Source organism: Pristiophorus japonicus, chromosome 16 (assembly GCF_044704955.1).
Source record: "Pristiophorus japonicus isolate sPriJap1 chromosome 16, sPriJap1.hap1, whole genome shotgun sequence".
Taxonomy (NCBI): Eukaryota; Metazoa; Chordata; class Chondrichthyes; family Pristiophoridae; genus Pristiophorus; species Pristiophorus japonicus.
The window spans coordinates 83,403,572-83,422,652 of NC_091992.1; the positions used below are offsets into that span (position 1 = coordinate 83,403,572).

General features: G+C 45.8%; 1 protein-coding gene across 3 annotated transcripts in view; it reads left to right on the forward strand.

Moving 5' to 3' along the window:
• Positions 1-19,081, forward strand: part of dhrs7cb (dehydrogenase/reductase (SDR family) member 7Cb) — a 110,257-nt gene that overhangs the window by 52,057 nt on the left and 39,119 nt on the right. The window contains exons 1-2 of one of the 3 annotated variants that reach the window (XM_070857525.1): positions 1,049-1,234; positions 9,950-10,107. In XM_070857525.1, the coding sequence (XP_070713626.1) occupies positions 9,954-10,107 (154 nt within the window). In that variant the 5' untranslated portion in view covers positions 1,049-1,234; positions 9,950-9,953. Of the gene's footprint in view, positions 1-1,048; positions 1,235-9,949; positions 10,108-19,081 lie in introns of those variants that run through there. The other 2 variants (XM_070857523.1, XM_070857524.1) reach the window with 2 other exon arrangements.

A 19,081-nucleotide genomic window follows, 5' to 3' on the forward strand; every position in this document is an offset into this window, starting at 1 on the left:
GTGTCGGGGGCGGGGGGAGGGAGGTCAAGTTGGGTCGGGTCCGGTCCGGGTGGGGGAGCGGGGAGGAGCCGGGAGCGCGGGTCGGGTCGGTGGGGTGGTGGGAGGGAGGTCGGGTCGGGTTGGGTCGGGCCGGGGGGTAGGAAGGGAGAGGGAGGTCAGGTCGGGTGGGGAGGGGGGAGCGCGGGTCGGGTCCAGTCTAGGGGCGAGGGGGGTGGGAAGCGGGAGTCGGGTCGGTGTCGGGGTCCGGTCCGGTCTAGGGGCAGGGGCGGGGGGGGGGGGCGGAAGCGGGAGTCAAATCGGGTTGGGAGGAAGCAGGAGCTGGAGGAGGGAGGTGCAGCCTTATCCACGCAACCCCAGTGAGGCCATTCGGCCAGGGCTAGGGGCTGCGTGCTTCGGGCCCCTCCCAAAGTTTTGGGCGCCTGGAGCTACTGCACATGTGCAGAGGACCCGGCACTGTTTTCAGCGCAGGGACCTGGCTCCGCCCCCCACAGCTTGTGCTGCGCCGCGCCCAGCTCCAGAGGACCAGCAGGGAGCCGGACAATACGTAAGTTTTTTTTAGGCGCACTTTGTGGCGCGAAAAACGGGCGTCCAGGTCGGGGCTGCGCCGTTCTAGGCGCGGCCCGAAACTTGGGCCCTATGTGTCCTGGCCAATATTTATCCCTCAATCAACATAACAAAAAAACAGATTATCTGGTCATTATCACATTGCTGTTTGTGGGGGCTTGCTGTGCGCAAATCGGCTGCTGCCTTTCCTACATTACAACAGTGACTACACTCCAAAAATAGTTCATTGGCTATAAAGCATTTTGAGACGTCAGGTGGTCGTGAATGGCGCTATATAAATCCAAGACTTTCTTTTTTTTTAATGCACTTGTGCAGCTGATATACTGTACAAAGGTTTGCATGTTCACAAGTAACATGTAGCTGTTTCTGACTTGTGTATTATTAGAATGACATTAGGTGGATCACATGACATTCAGAGAGGGAGAACTAAGGCTGGTATTTGGGAGAGGGTTCAACTCAGCTCTGCAGAAAATGACTGACTCAGCTTCTAGCTATTAAAACACTTTCTGAGATCTCCTTTTGGTGCTCAGCTCACCAGAAGGTGAAAAGAGTGAAGCTTTGAATGGGGACAGACAGGGGGTTCTAACTGACCCACTTGGGACTATCAGCTTATTCTGGAACAATACACAAGGCCCATTTCCATATTTTTACCTTTGGATCAGCTATAACTGTAAGTGAATCTTACAATTCAAAGTGGTTTTAATAGGTGCCTGTAGATTTGTGAGTCTGTATGAATGATTTGATCAGACCTAAAATAATTTCAATTATACAAAAAAACACTTGTTGAAAGATATTGTTAGAACTTGTTTTGCTGCTTTCTAAAAAAAATCTTCTTTCCACAGTTTGGGGAAAAATTGTGAACGATATTATTTTATAGTGATTCAATTATTTCAAAGAAAAGATGTCCATTATCATACTTTTATATTGCAATTAGACACTTTTCCCCCAGTGAGGGAGAATAGAGGGGATATTTCCTTTGTGAGTTATGTGTAACAAAGTCATAAACCCATTGCTAAAGAATACATTCATGTTGCACATATCACACAGAGGAAATCTGATAAAGAACTTGCATTTATATAGCACCTTTCATGACCTCAGGACCTCCCAAATCGATTTTCAGTCCATTAAGTAATTCTGAAGTCTAGTCACTGGCAATGTAGGGAAAATTGACAGCTAAATTGTGCATAGCAAGGTCCCACAGACAGCAATGAGATAAACAACCAGACAATCTGTTTTATTGGTGTTAGTTGAGGGATAAATATTAGCCAGTCACCAGGAGATCTCCCCTACTCGTCTTTGAATAGCGTGATGTGATCTTTTATGTCCACCAGAGAGGGCAAGTAAGACCTCAGTTTAACGTCTCCTCATCCTCGTTCTGGAATTTGAGTTTAGTTCAGTTGGTATCATTCTTGCCTCTAATATAAAAGGTTGCGGGTTCAAGCCTCACACAGCACTTCAGCACATAATCTACATTGACGCTCCATCGCAGGATTAAAGGAGTTCTGCATAGTTGGACATGCTGTCCTGTGGATGAGATGTTTAACTCAGGTCCCATTCAGATAGATGTTAAAGACCCCATGGCGTTATTCAAGTAAGAACAAAGAGGTGTTACAGTGTTCTGGGAAATCTTCCTCCCTCAACCAACATCACTGAAACAGATTAAATGGTCATTCTGTTTGTGGGATCTTGATGTGTGCCAAATGGCTGCCTTGATTGCCTACATGCAACAGTCGCTTCACTGCCAGTTAACTCGTCGTATTCAGATGATTCTGAATGATGCGCTATTTATATGCAAATCCTTATTCTTTTATAATTAAGAACAGCTGGTACTACAAAAAAAGCCCTCTAATAACATGATATAGTACAACTCTACAATCTGTGCACCGATTTAGTTCCCATTTAACTTTCAGTGAAGCCATGTTATTTTGACTTAACTGGGCTACTGCTACCAAATGTGTGACCTTTTGGGGCTAATATTTGCACTTGAGTGTTTCTTGAGAAAAACTTAGGTTAAAGACTGACTGACTGATGCAAACAGGTTAAGTTTTACAGTGCCTTTATTGACTGATTACGGGCTTTGGAGCTGATTCTCTGCCTGTCCGAGGCCAATTGACTGGATGCCACTTTCACCTCAAATGGGCAATAGGATCCAGGAGCCGCGGATAAACTTTTAAATGTTTGTTTTTGGGAAAAAAGGTGCAGAATAATGCGAGTTTGGTACAGTTGGTGGCATTCTTGCTTCAGAGTCAGCATTTGACCGCATTATCTAGGCTGACACATCAGTGCAGTATTGAAAGAGTGCTCCACTATTAGGGGTTGATGTTAAATTGAAGGATGCGCTTATTTGTACTGCAGGCCCAGACCCGCTTTGTGGGGGGGGGGTCAGAGAGTCGGAGCCTCAGGGGCTGCTTCTTGGCACCATGTTCATGGAATGATTCGGCCGGTGGGGGTGGAGCTTGGCAGGGGGCGGGGCTTGTCACCTGTCAGTCAAAAAGTGCAGTACGGATGGGGAGGCGGAGCTGGACAGACACTGGTCTGTCAAAAAAAGTGCAGTACAAATAGTTACATCGTAAATGGAAGCCCTGTCTGCCTGTTTAACTGGGAGTTCTACAAGTGTCCTGTCCCGCATCCCTCCTTCAATCAACATCACCAAACATAGAGTGTCTGGCCATTCATCTCAATTCTGTTTGTGGGATTTTGCAATTTGACTACATAACAGAAGTCATTGCACATCCATATAATTCACAGGGTGTAAAGCACGCTGAGACATTTCTGAGAGACAATGGTGCGATATCACCGCACGCCTATCTTATAGAAGAGGTATTAGAAAGAAACAGGAAAGAACTTACATTTATATAGTGCCTTTCACAACCTCCGGACATCCCAAATGCTTTACAGCCAATTAAGTTGTTTTTGAAAGGCAGTCATTGTTGCAATGTGATGAAATAATTAAGTAGTAAAATGTGACTCGACTAATTCACTTTGGATACGAAAACAAAAAATAAGAGTAGAAGAGAGAGGAGAACAAGGCAGAAGAAACGAGAATGCGAAGTAAGGAGAAAAATGGTGAATTTTTTCATAAATTTATATTTATTATTGAAATGCTTACTTTAATGACAGAAGGTTATTGCTGCAGTAATGAATGTACTTCTTAAATTCAAAGAACTGTAATATTACTGTACTATTAGGGTATGTTACGTGTCACCAGTGTGTGAGCAGAAAACTTCAGAAAATGGCGAACTCAAGAGGTTCGGACTTTCTCTGGACCTGCCAACAATCTAACGGTCGGTGGTAAAATGTAACTTTTATCATTTCAGTTACCCAGCAGGGCAAACAGTATGAGCAGAATGCGTGATGTGGAGCTGAGGCATGCCATATTCATGTCACTCACAACGCTAAATATCATTCATTTACAGGTTCTTCGCCCTCGAGTTATCCTGTGTAGCTTCCTCGCTGTGAGTGTGAAAGAGTTTGCGGGTTTTCACAAAATATTTCAGATTTCTTGTTGGCATAGAGTTGTGTTCATCTTCTTTTCCCAGTCTGCAGTCTCGACACTGCATCCAGCTGAGAAGGTGAGCGGATAACCTGCACCCCAGTCGTATAAGATTGTGGGGGGGGGGCTTGACAGGGTAGATGCCGAGAGGATGTTTCCCCTCGTGGGGGAATCTAGAACTAGGGGGCATAGTTTCAGAATAAGGGGCTGCCCATTTAAAACAGAAATGAGGAAGAATTTCTTCTCTCAGAGGATCATGAATCTTTGTAATTCTCTTCCCCAGAGAGCTGTGCAGGCTGGGTAATTGAATATACTTAAGGTGGAGATGGACAGATTTTTGAATGATTAAGGGCATCAAGAATTATGGGGAGCGGGCAGGGAAGTGGAGTTGAGGCCAAAATCAGATCAGCCATGATCTTATTGAATGACGGAGCAGGCTCAAGGGGCCAAATGGCCTACTCTTGCTCCTATTTCTTATGTTCTTCATCTTACTCTATTACTGAGCAGGAAACTGGTGAGCAAAGAGGATCCAGGACCAGTAACACAGTGAAAAGCACCCGAAGTGCTGCAGCTCTTTGGGTGTTGGCTTCCTGTATTATTGGGTGCAATGGCCTTAGGCCTGCATGCTCAATGCATTCAGTGGAGGGCATTGCATCTGGGAAGCACCTAGTGTGCTAGCAGCCTGTGCACTAACTATGTCTAAGGCTCACTAAGGCCATCAACCCCTTGTCCTCTCCATCAGCAATACTAACTACTTCCACCTCAGTAATATCGCCCGTGCATCAGCTCATCTGCTGCTGAAACCCTCATCCATATTTTTGCTGCCTCCAGGGTCAACTACCCCAATGCTCTCCTGATCGGCCTCCTACCTGCTACCCTCCGTAAACTTGAGAGCATCCAAAACCCGCACCAAGTCCTGTTCACACATCACCCCTGTGCTCGCTGACCTCCATTGGCTCATGGTCCACCAATGTCTCGATTTTAAAATTCTCATTCTTCCGTTCAAATCCCTCACCCCTTCCTATCTCTGTAACATCCTCCAGCCCTACAACCCTGCCCAGAGTTCCACCAACTCTAACCTCTTCTTCATCCCACCATTGCCAACCATGCATTCAGCTGTCTAAGCGCTGGAATTCCCTCCCTAAACCTCTGCACCTCTCCACCTCCCTCTCCTCCTTAGAACCTGCTTATTTGACCAAGATTTTGGTCACCTGTCCTAATGTCTTCTTCTTTGGCTCAGTGTCAAATTTTGTCCAATTTTCACTGTATAAACGTAAGTTGTTGTTGACTTTTATTCTAATAGGGCTGTAGCCCCATACCCTGAATTGAGAGCCGAAACATCAGTCCAGATGCTCAGTGCTTGCCAGCAAAGGATACTGAAAGGGAGACCTTATTTTAAATTAACATTTTTCTGCTGAGTGGCCTTTTCTTGTAACAGGTCCACTGTTTTTTTTATGTCTGCATTTTCTTGACCTCCAGCGACCATTCTCATGCTGCCACCTGAGTGGAAGTATAACATGAAGTGAGATGTCTATGAATGTGTAATTTTGTTGGTTCATTACTGTAATGTATTTGCTTCATGGGTTCTTTGCTTAAAAATTCATAGCAACACATTGCTATTAAGAACTAGTTGGTTTATTAGCAAAGGTTTAACAATTGCACTAAACATTACGGGGCTGAAATTGCCCCTTTCTTAAGGCCTGTTACCGCCGGAAATCGGTGGCTACGCTGTGGAGTGGAATGGCCACCTATTTTTCGTGGAATGGCCGCCATTTTTAAAATTGCCCCCCTGCGGTATTCCGGCGGTGACCCGCTCCCCCCCACTACCGCTCCGCTGCTCCCAATCCGTCCGAAGTGCATCATCAGAGCGCGCAATGCCGATGTTCCCCCTCCGAACCCGAAATTCCGCCGCTCGGTGCCACCAATGGCTTTTTTCTGTCGGTGCACTGTGCTATCAGTGTGTTCAAAATGGCGGTGCGAGCATCATTAAAGAGGAAGGCGCACTGCCGCGGCCGGCATCTTACTTTTTGTTGGTCCGACAATTATGGCCCCGGGTTTGGCCACGGTGAAACAGCTCAAACACGGTAAGTCCGCCGCGTTTCCTGTGGGGGGCAATTTTGGCCCCTACCAGTTCATCCACCAGGCTCACAACCACCTGCCTCATTGTGGGTCCCCTAAACCCAACTGGCTGGGGTTTTATTGAGTCTTGTGAACATCACGTGACTGGCTAAGCCACTCACAATTCAATAGCTCTGCAAACCTGTGAGCATACTCACAGGAGCATGCATTACAATTATGAAATGATAAGTCTCTCATAAGAACCTATAAGATGGAATGGACCAAGTTTCTGCAGTCTTTGCTCAGAACCCTGTCCTTTGATGCAAGGGATCAGTCCTGCAGCTCAAATCCCACTGCAGAGACTTGAGCACAAAATCTAGGCTCACACTCCAGTGCAGTGCTGAGGGAGTGCTGCATTGTCGGAGGTTCCATCTTTCAGATGAGACGTTAAACCGAGGCTTTGTCTGCCCAAAGTGGATGTAAAAGATCCCATGGCATTATTGTGAAGAGGAGCAGGGAAGTTCTCTCTGGTGTCCTGGCCAATATTCATCCCTCAACCAAAACAGATTATCTGGTTATCTGGTCCTCACCACATTGCTGTTTGTGGGAGCTTGCTGCGCGCAAATTGACTGCTGCATTTCCTACATTACATCAGTAACTACACTTAAAATGTACTTAATTGGCTGTAAAGTGCTTTGTGACATTCTGAAGGCCCGACTTCAGACTGCAACATCTCAGCATGGGCTGCACCAGTCTGGGCTGGTGGGCTGACAGCCAACAGCAAGGGCATTGCCAGACTGGCAGGGCTTAGAGCAGGAATGCTGTCATCCTTGTTATGTATGTAACTATGTAATACTTGCCACCAGAGGGCGCGACTGTTGGAGTCCTCATGGTCACCTGCACACATGTGCAGGGCCAGTATACAAGGTTGGCTGCCATGTTGTTTCGGCACTCTGGAGTTGTAATAAAGAAGACTAAGGTCACACTCAGTTTAGCTCACAGTACTCAGCCTCGTGGAGTTCTTCTATACACAATAATTGGCGACAAGTAACAGAATACAAACCTTCACACAACCATGGCTGCCGTTGGAATATTAGAGAGATTCATTGAGAGTGATTATTGGGAAGCCTTTGTCGAGCAGTATTTCGTGGCCAATGAGCTGGAAGGAGACACTAACGCGGCCAAGTGCAGGGCAGTTCTCCTCACCGAATGTGGGCCTAAAATATATGGCCTCATCAAGAATCTGCTCGCACCGACAAAACCAACGGAGAAGGAATATACAGAGTTGTGCACGCTGGTTCGGGACCACCTCAAGCCGAAGGAGAGTATACTCATGGCCAGATATCGTTTTTACACGCACCATCGCTCCAGGGGCCAGGACGTGGCGAATTATGTCGCCGACCTGAGACGCCTCGCGGGACCTTGCGATTTTGGAGCTGCGTTGGGGGAAATGCTGCGGGACTTTTTCGTGCTGGGCATCAGCCACGAGGTCGATTGCTGGTTGGGTGTGTGTTGGTGGATCATCGATGGTGATGTCCTTTTTACGTCGTTCCTGGTTGTCAGCAATTTGGTCTGGTCTAAATGCTTTCTGCACATTTGGCCATTACAATCCTGAGAGAGGAAAGCAGGTCGTGCTCCATGGAGCCACTGCCACTCTCCTGGGGCGGCACCTCAGCAATCCTACTGATCTGTTGGAGAACAGGTTGATGGATTGCTGTGATGCCCTTTGAACAGTGGTATCCATAGTCATGATGGCAGCAGTCTGAGCTTGCAAGGCAGCAGTCTGAACTTCCACTGCAGCACTGAAAACTTTGATGTACACTGTTTGTGCAGCAGTGGAAGTTGTTTGGGCTGCAGTTGAAGTTGTGACATTGGCCATCAGATGATGCACCGTGGTGGTTTCCACGGGTGGCCTAATGGAGGTGACCACCTGTTCTATGTTGGAAAAGATGGGCTCCAAGCTCTGCAGAAAAGCCTGTGCCAAGTTGGTGCTGGATTCCTCATGCTCCTCGACCTAACTCGCACCAAGTCCCACTCACCCATCATCCCTGTGCTCGCTGACCTACATTGGCTTCCGGTTAAGCATAATCTCAATTTCAAAATTCTCAATCCTTATTTTCAAATCCCTCCATATCCTCACCCCTCCCTATCTCTGTAATCTCCTCCAACCCCACAACCCCCCGAGATGTCTGCACTCCTCTAATTCTGTCCTCTTGAGCACCCCTGATTATAATCACTCAACCATTAGTAGCTGTGCCTTCTGTTGCCTCGGTCCTAAGCTCTGGAATTCCCTACCTCTCCGCCTCTCTTTCCTCCTTCAAGACATTCCTTATAACATACCACTTTGACCATCTGCGCTAATTTCTCCTTATGCGGCTCAGTGTCAAATTTTTTTATCTCATAATACTCCAGTGAAGTGCCATGAGACGTTTCACTATGTTAAAGGCGCTATATAAATACAAGTTGTTGTTGTTTACATTGAGCGCAGGCTTTCTGGCAGACTTACCAGAGCACCAAGCATTTGGTTATGTGCACCCATCAGCCTTCTCTGTGGCCTGGCCCATCAAAGTCCTCATCTGACTCCTCTGCAGCAGAACTAGTGTGAGACTTCACCCTCCGGCGAGCTGGCACCTGCGCTACCCTTCCCCCCACCCTGATTCCTGGGCACTTGTGCCCGGTGTCTCACTACCCACAGATCCCTCCTCTATCTTAGCCAATTAAATACGTCCAGCGTCAGTCTCTGAGCTGGTGGCTGCAAGTGTAAGATCGAGTGATGGTATCTCATCATCTTCACTGTCTTCTGCCTCTTCCTCCTCTGACTGAGAAGGCTCCAGTTCTTGGGTATCTGACATGAAAAAAGAATAAAGTTTGGGTTATGGTGAGGGGAAAGGAAAAAGTAAGAAATGCGTGCTTACACCATCTGCAGCTTGTGAGTCAGAAGAGATTGAAGGGTGATGGAGAGGTGGGAAGAGAGAAGAAGGAGAAGGTAAGCAGATACCCTTATCATCAATCCCTTCAGCACCGCCAGTGGCAACAGCCTCAGCGATGCCCCTTCCCAAGATGGCCAGCACTGTCTCCTCCATGGAGGTTAAAACATGCAGGTGTGCTTGTTATCCTCAAGTTCTTTGCTACCGCCTCCTGTTATGCAACACTTTCTCCTGCAAGAAAGAGGGAAATGTGTCAGTGTCGTGCAATATCTTTAGGTGATGTGGCTGCCATGGTTGTATAGCTGCCAGTGTGTGCGAGCTGTGAGTTGTGGGTGTGAGGCTTGCAACAGTGTGTGAGGGTGAGATAAAACATATGGATTTCAGGGTTGAGTACGGATTGTTGGTAGATGGGTGATGGGGTGTATTGCTGGCTGCATGCAGCAATTATGTAAAGCAGCAGACAGAACTAATTTACTGTGCCGCCCGCAACACAATGAGCAGGTGCGGGTTAATCGCATATCCGTGGTCCTGCTTGTTTTCAGGGGTTAGCTCATTTTTCCCCCTCTATGTTTTGAAGCAAAGATCACTATTTCTTGTTGTAACAATCACTTTGTAGTACTGATCAAAATTTTAGTTATAATGATCACATTTTTCTGCTACCAATCACTGTGTTTGCAGTATTGATCACTGTATTTTTGTAGTACTAATCACCCTGTTGTGTAGCACTGATCACGATATATTCATAGTATCTGATCACTATTTATTGTAGTATTGAGTATTACTTTCTGTAGTACTGGTCAGTGTTTTTATTGCACTAAATACTGCCTTTTATAGTACTGATCACTCTTTCTGTAGTATCAATGATGATGTTTTGTGACACTGATCACTGTGTTTTTGGTCATTGCAGAGAGATGGGTGTGCTTGCTTTTTTGATCCTCCCTTTACTGGTGACTGGGATTGCTGGCATCGCTTACATTTACAAAAGAATAATGCGCCTGATGTCCAAATCAGCTGTGCGGAACAAAGTGATCGTGATAACCGACGCTATATCAGGACTTGGCAAAGGTGAGCAATCCAATATTCTTTGTTTCTTTCTGAATAGTTCCTGCATTTATTTGGACTTTTTCCACATATAAAAGGCTACCATACATAATCCCTTTAACAGAGTAAAACGTCCCAGGGTGCTTCACAATGGCGGAATCGGACAAACTTTGACTCTGCAACCCATAAGCAGATAGTAGGACATGTTACAAAAAGCATGGTCAAAGAGGTAGGCTTTAAGGAGCATCTTAAAGGAGGAGAGGTACGGAGGCGGAAAGGTTCAGGGAGGTCATTTCAGAGTTTAGGGCCTAGACAGCTGAAGACGCGGCCACCAATCATGGGCTATTAAAATCGGGGAAGCGCAAGAGGACAGAATTTGGAAGAGAGCAGAGATTTTACATTTCTTCTCTCAGCGGGTTGTAAATCTGTGGAATTCACTGCCTCAGAGAGCTGTGGAAGCTGGGTCATTGAATACATTTAAGACAGAAATAGACAGTTTCTCAAAAGATAAGCGAATAAGGGGTTATGGGGAGCGGGCGGGGAAGTGTACCTGAGTCCGTGATCAGATCAGCCATGATCATATTAAATGGCGGAGCAGGCTCGAGGGGCCATATGGCCTACTCCTGCTCCTATTTCTTATGTTCTTATGTAGGTTGTAGGACTGGAGGAGGTTGCAGAGATAGGGAGAGGTGAAGCCATGGAAGGATTAGCAGTGATACTTCGAATACAGTCACAGGCCACTTCATCTGTGTATGTGTTATATATGCAATAAAGGTTCAAACTGAGTATTGTTTAACAAAGCAAGATACAACCTTGGCTCTGCTTTATTTAGGCCCAAAGTGCCTGACTCTCAAAATGGCTGGCCTTTTATACCTGAGCAGCACCATGTGTGTTCTGCTCAGTGGCCTCCAACAATGACGCCATCTGGTGGCTACAAACAGAATGTACATACATGACAGTATGTACCTGTGCATCTCTTCTATGTATCTCTTCTTAAACATTTTCTTCCAATTTTCTCTCCTTAAAATGTTGACCCTTGCCAGTGTGCTTCTGTTTAATGCAATATTTCGGAAAGACATTAGCTTGGATGATGTGGAATCTATATGGGTAGAGCTGCAGAACACCAAAGGGCAAAAAACATTAGTGGGAGTTGTGTACAGACCTCCAAACAGTAGGAGTGATGTTGGGGAGGGCACCAAACAGGAAATTAGGGGTGCATGCAATAAAGGTGCAGCAGTTATAATGGGTGACTTTAATATGCACATAGATTGGGCTAGCCAAACTGGAAGCAATACGGTGGAGGAGGATTTCCTGGAGTGCATAAGGGATGGTTTTCTCGACCAATATGTCGAGGAACCAACTAGGGGGGAGGCCATCTTAGACTGGGTGTTGTGTAATGAGAGAGGATTAATTAGCAATCTCATTGTGCGAGGCCCCTTGGGGAAGAGTGACCATAATATGGTGGAATTCTGCATTAGGATGGAGAATGAAACAGTTAATTCAGAGATCATGGTCCAGAACTTAAAGAAGGGTAACTTTGAAGGTATGAGGCGTGAATTGGCTAGGATAGATTGGCGAATGATACTTAAGGGGTTGACTGTGGATGGGCAATGGCAGACATTTAGAGACCGCATGGATGAACTACAACAATTGTACATTCCTGTCTGGCGTAAAAATAAAAAAGGGAAGGTGGCTCAACCGTGGCTATCAAGGGAAATCAGGGATAGTATTAAAGCCAAGGAAGTGGCATACAAATTGGCCAGAAATAGCAGCGAACCCGGGGACTGGGAGAAATTTAGAACTCAGCAGAGGAGGACAAAGGGTTTGATGAAGGCAGGGAAAATGGAGTACGAGAAGAAGCTTGCAGGGAACATTAAGGCGGATTGCAAAAGTTTCTATAGGTATGTAAAGAGAAAAAGGTTAGTAAAGACAAACGTAGGTCCCCTGCAGTCAGAATCAGGGGAAGTCATAACGGGGAACAAAGAAATGGCAGACCAATTGAACAAGTACTTTGGTTCGGTATTCACTAAGGAGGACACAAACAACCTTCCGGATATAAAAGGGGTCAGAGGGTCTAGTAAGAAGGACGAACTGAGGGAAATCTTTATTAGTCGGGAAATTGTGTTGGGGAAATTGATGGGATTGAAGGCCGATGAATCCCCAGGGCCTGATGGACTGCATCCCAGAGTACTTAAGGAGGTGGCCTTGGAAATAGCGGATGCATTGACAGTCATTTTCCAACATTCCATTGACTCTGGATCAGTTCCTATCGAGTGGAGGGTAGCCAATGTAACCCTACTTTTTAAAAAAGTAGGGAGAGAGAAAACAGGGAATTATAGAACGGTCAGCCTGACCTCAGTAGTGGGTAAAATGATGGAATCAATTATTAAGGATGTCATAGCAGCGCATTTGGAAAAAGGTGACATGATAGGTCCAAGTCAGCATGGATTTGTGAAAGGGAAATCATGCTTGACAAATCTTCTGGAATTTTTTGAGGATGTTTCCAGTAAAGTGGACAAGGGAGAACCAGTTGATGTGGTATATTTGGACTTTCAGAAGGCTTTCGACAAGGTCCCACACAAGAGATTAATGTGCAAAGTTAAAGCACATGGGATTGTGGGTAGTGTGCTGATGTGGATTGAGAACTGGTTGTCAGACAGGAAGCAAAGAGTGGGAGTAAATGGGTACTTTTCAGAATGGCAGGCAGTGACTAGTGGGGTACCGCAAGGTTCTGTGCTGGGGCCCCAGCTGTTTACATTGTACATTAATGATTTAGACGAGGGGATTAAATGTAGTATCTCCAAATTTGCGGATGACACTAAGTTGGGTGGCAGTGTGAGCTGCGAGGAGGATGCTATGAGGCTGCAGAGTGACTTGGATAGGTTAGGTGAGTGGGCAAATGCATGGCAGATGAAGTATAATGTGGATAAATGTGAGGTTATCCACTTTTGTGGTAAAAACAGAGAGACAGACTATTATCTGAATGGTGACAGATTAGGAAAAGGGGAGGTGCAACGAGACCTGGGTGTCATGGTACATCAGTCATTGAAGGTTGGCATGCAGGTACAGCAGGCGGTTAAGAAAGCAAATGACATGTTGGCCTTCATAGCGAGGGGATTTGAGTACAGGGGCAGGGAGGTGTTGCTACAGTTGTACAGGGCCTTGGTGAGGCCACACCTGGAGTATTGTGTACAGTTTTGGTCTCCTAACTTGAGGAAGGACATTCTTGCTATTGAGGGAGTGCAGCGAAGATTCACCAGACTGATTCCCGGGATGGCGGGACTGACCTATCAAGAAAGACTGGATCAACTGGGCTTGTATTCACTGGAGTTCAGAAGAATGAGAGGGGACCTCATAGAAACGTTTAAAATTCTGACGGGTTTAGACAGGTTAGATGCAGGAAGAATGTTCCCAATGTTGGGGAAGTCCAGAACCAGGGGTCACAGTCGAAGGATAAGGGGTAAGCCATTTAGGACCGAGATGAGGAGAAACTTCTTCACCCAGAGATTGATGAACCTGTGGAATTCTCTACCACAGAAAGTAGTTGAGGCAAATTCACTAAATATATTCAAAAGTGAGTTAGATGAAGTCCTTACTACTAGGGGGATCAAGGGGTATGGCGAGAAAGCAGGAAGGGGGTACTGAAGTTGCATGTTCAGCCATGAACTCATTGAATGGCGGTGCAGGCTCGAAGGGCTGAATGGCTTACTCCTGCACCTATTTTCTATGTTTCTATGTACTTCACCCAATGACCACTACTGCTTTGGAACCTCTGACAGGGAGAGTCGTCAGGCTATTCAATATGGATGGTAGCACAGTCAAGCCCAATTCTGCCACACCAGTGATCTTTCTAGCAGGGGTCACCAAACAAATGATCAGGACCAGAATTCCTGGTGGATTTTTCACTGCCTTAGCTCGGGAGCACTGAAATAATTACCATCTCAGCTGGGAACAGCTAATAATGTAGATTGGGCACCAAACCCAAGATTTGTTGCTACGTGGCTACATTGGCAGGTGCCTTTACTTACAAGGCAATCGAGGCTGATTTTTATTTATCTATGGGCCTCCAGTTATAGTTTGCCTGTGGCCGGTTAGCCCAGTTGGTAGCACTCAAACTCCACTCCAGGTCTTGAGCACAAAATCTCATCTGACGCTTTAGCGCAGTACTGAGGAAGTACTGCATTGTCAGGGGTGCCATCTTTCAGATGAAACGTTAAACCAAAGCTGTCTGTTCAAGGTGGACTTTAAAGATCCCACGGCAATATTCGGAGAAGAGCAGCAAGTTCTCCCAGCATTGTGGTCAACATTCATCCCTCAACCAACATCACCAAAAACAGATTATCCGGTCATTTATCTCATTTGGTGTTTGTGCAACTTACTGTGGGCAAGTTGCCTGCAGTATTTGTGAATGAAACAAGTAATTCATTGGCCACAAAGCATTTTGGGACATGCTGAAGATATCAAAGACAATTTCTATCTTTAAGAACATAAGAAATAGGAGCAGGAGTAGGCCATTTGGTCCCTTGAACCTGCTCCGCCATTTAATAAGATCATGGCTGATCTGATCATAGACTCAGCTCCACTTCCCTGCCCACTCCCCATAATCCTTCACTCCATTATCGCTCAAAAATCTGTCCAGCTCCGCCTTAAATATATTCAATGATTCAGCCTCCACAGCTCTCTGGGGCAGAGTTCCACAGATTTACAACCCTCTGAGGGAAGAAATTCCTCCTCATCTCAGTTTTAAATGGGTGGCCCCTTATTCTGAGACTATGCCCCCTAGTTTTAGTTTCCCCTATGAGTGGAAATATCCTCTCTGTATCCACCTTGGCGAGCCCCCTCATTATCTTACATGTTTCGATAAGATCACCTCTCATTCTTCTGAACTCCAATGAGTATAGGCCCAACCTACTCAACCTAGCTTCATAAGTCAACCCCCTCATCTCCGGAATTAATCTAGTGAACCTTCTCTGAACAGCCTCCAATGCAAGTATATCGTTCCTTAAATACGGAGACCAAAACTGTACACAGTACTCTAGGTGTGACCTCACCAATACCCTGTACAGTTGTAGCAGGACTTCTCTGCTTTTATACTCCATCCCTCTTGCAATAAAGGCCAACATTCCATTTGCCTTCCTGATCACTTGCTGTACTTGCATACTAACTTTTTGTGTTTCATGCACAAGGACCCCCAGGTCCCTCTGTACTGCAGCACTTTGCAATTTTTTTCCATTTAAATTATAATTGGCTGCTATATTTTTTCTGCCAAGGTGGATAACCTCACATTTTCCCACATTATACTCCATCTGCCAAATGTTTGCCGACTCATTTAGCCTGTCTATATCCCTTTACAAATTTCTTGTGTCCTTCTCACAATTTGCCTTCCCACCCATTTTTGTATCATCAGCAAACTTGGCTACATTATACTCGGTCCCTTCATCCAATCATTAATATAAATTGCAAATAGTTGAGGCCCCAGCACTGATCCCTGCTGCACCCCACTAGTTACTGTTTGCCAACTGGAAAATAACCCATTGATCCCGACTCTTTATTTTCTGTTAGTTAGCCAATCCTCTATCCATGCTAATATATTACCCCCAACCCCGTGAACTTTTATCTTGTGCTGTAACCTTTTATGTGGCACCTTATCGAATGCCTTCTGCCCAATTACGAGATTCAATGCCAATTCCTTCCTTTTCTGCTCGCCAGTGAATAATGGTTAGGAAAAGCTAATTAGAACATAAGAAATAGGAGCAGGAGTCGTCCATTCGGCCCCTTGAACCTGCTCCACCATTCAATAAGATCATGGCTGATCTTCTACCTCAAATGCACTTTCCTGCACTATTCCCATATCCCTTAATTCTCTTAGTATCCAAAAATCTATTGATCTCTGTTTTGGGTATGGGGTAGAGAATTCCAAGATTCACCACCCTCTGAGTGAAGAAATTTCTCCTCATCTCAGTCCTAAATGGCCGACCACTTATTCTGAGACTGTGAACCCTGGTTCTTGACTCCCCAGCCAGGGGAAACATCCTCCCTGCATCTACCCTGTCAAACCCCTTAAGAATGTTATATGTTTCAATGAGATCACCTCCCAATCTTCTAAACTCTAGAGAATATAGGCTTAGACTACTCAATTAGAGATGGACTTATCCCAGATCCCTAGTCCCTGCTTTTGTTGGAGACAGTCATTGGCCCCTGCACCACTGGACTAAGGAGGGAAAAAGCCAGGCAAGGTATGATTAGGATGGCTGATATATTAGGGTTCTGTTAGAATCCAGGAATATGATCAAACAACAACCCTTTATTCCCAAGTACATCTCTCACACTTTCTGCCTCTCCCCCAGTCTAGTGTGTTCTTCCCATAGCCAACGCTCACTGGTCAACACTGGCTTTCTTTTAATTCCCCCAATTTCAGCCTTGGCTCAGTGGGCACCAGATTCGCCTCTGAGTCAGAAGGTTGTGGGTTTAAGTCTCACTCCAAGGACTTGAGCACATAAATCTAGGCTGACACTCTAGTACAGTATTGAGGGAGTGCTACACTGTCGGAGGTGCCGTCTTTCGGATGAAACGTTAAACCGAGGCCCCGTCTGCCCTCTCAGGTGGACGTACAAGATCCCATGGCTCTATTTCGAAGAAGAGCAGGGGAGTTATCCCTGATGTCTTGGCCAATATTTATCCCTCAATCAACAATTTAAAAAAGATTATCTGGTCATTATCACATTGCTGTTTGTGGGAGCTTGCTGTGCACAAATTGGCTGCCGCGTTTCCCACATTACAACAGTGACTACACTCTAAAAGTACTTAATTGACTGGAAAGCGTTTTGAGATGTCCGATGGTTGTGAAAGACGCTATATAAATGCAAGTCTTTCTTTTCTTTCAGCAAATCCCCCACACAACTGGCTTTTTAAACAAACATTACACATAGCTTACTTATAATCTATATCATAACCAGACAACCCTGCAACAGCTGTGCAGTGAACATGTGCGGGCTTCGGGGGAAGGCGAGGAACCGGCTCCACTGTAATACCTCAATATGAAATGGCTTGCCAACACTTACTGTTTAGGCTTGCACTCGAAGAGTTGACATCGGGGTGAAGTACTGGATGGTCTTAACTTACAGAAACCCTTCCACCTACAGTTCCATCTTTTTCCTCCAGAACTTGAAACATAGAAACATAGAAAATAGGTGCAGGAGTAGGCCATTTGGCCCTTCGAGCCTGCACTGCCATTCAATAAGATCATGGCTGATCATTCACCTCAGTACCCCTTTCCTGCTTTCTCTCCATACTCCTTGATCCCCTTAGCCGTAAGGGCCATATCTAACTCCCTCTTGAATATATCCAACGAATTGGCATCAACAACTCTCTGCGGTAGGGAATTCCACAGGTTAACAACTCTCTGAGTGAAGAAATTTCTCCTCATCTCAGTCCTAAATGGCCTACCCCTTATCCTAAGACTATGTCCCCTGGTTCTGGACTTCCCCAACATCGGGAACATTCTTCCCGCATCTAACCTGTCCCGTCCCGTCAGAATCTTATATGTTTCTATCAGGTCCCCTCTCATCCTTCTAAACTCCAGTGAATAAAGGCCCAGTTGATCCAGTCTCTCCTCATATGACAGTCCAGCCATCCCTGGAATCAGTCTGGTGAACCTTCGCTGCTGAGCACATGATCTGGGTTGCCTGCTCAGTACGAGATTGAGGGATGGCCATTAAATTTTTCTGCCTGTTTGGGTGGATGTAAAAGATCCCAGGGTGACATCTGATACCAAGAATGGATTAACTGGTTATCAGATCATTTGCTGTTCGTGGAACCTTGCTGTGTGTAAATTGGCTGCTGCGTTTGCCGAGAAAACAACAGCGAGTGCACAGTACCTAAATACGTTGATTAATTTAATAGTTTTAGAGGATGGGTGACCATAAATATATAAGTGTATATGCTACTCCTCAAAATGATAGGGTTCAAAAGCACTTATTGTTGATGTATATAGAGTATTTACATATAGTGATTACTGTTCTTCATAATAATTACATTTACACTTATGGCGATACATTGTGAGTTCACTGGAGATTTCACATGTTAAAGTTCTCGAGCTCAGGGGGCGCGGGGGCGGGGAGGGAGAGTTTACAGCTAATCAATTATTTGAGGTATCAGGACTTCTGAGACCTCTCTCCTAACACCCTTTCTTTTAAACCTTTGTTTTCAACCTGGCGATGGGAGAATCTGCATATTTCAATTAGCTGTTCATCCTTACCAACACCGGTGTTTTAACAAGAATAACTCCCCAACTTTGTTCTAGCTTTCCCTTGACCAAACTGTCAATCCAATCATCCAACTGGAGCCAGTTACAGAGACATTAATGAACAAAGGCTGAAAATGCTGGAAATCTCAGCGGCTCAGGCAGCATCTGTGGAGAGGAAGCAGAGTTAACCTTTCGGATAGATGACCCTTCGTCAGAACTGGGAACGTTAACCCTGCTTCCTCTCCACAGATGCTGCCTGACCCGCTGAGATTGCCACCATTTTCTCTTTTTATTCCAGATTCCAGCATCCGCAATATTTTGCTTTTGAATGAACAAAGGCACCCCTACAGGCGATGTTATCGCTTGCCTTGCACAAATGTGGCCTTGTCCTGGGTTTGGGGGTTGGCGGGGTGGGGGGCGACAGCTGAGAGATCTATGGGGCCAGGACAAAGGAAGCTTGGAACTGAATTTTGATTATCTCTGTCTAGTAACAGAGGCCGGAATTTTCATGCTGCCGCCCGCGCGGGATTGGAGGCGGATTGGTAGTAAACGTCACAAAAAATGGGAGCACATCGGGACCCCGGACATCATCCCGTGTCCTTGCACCTTTAACTTGGGTGCGTTTGCCAGCGCGGCACAGACCCGACAATACTACCTTGCTGTCATACCCTTAACAGGTTTGTTAACCAGAATTTTTGAATTTCACTGCATGACCACGGGAATCACGCAGCTCGGGAACCACGTCTGTGAAGT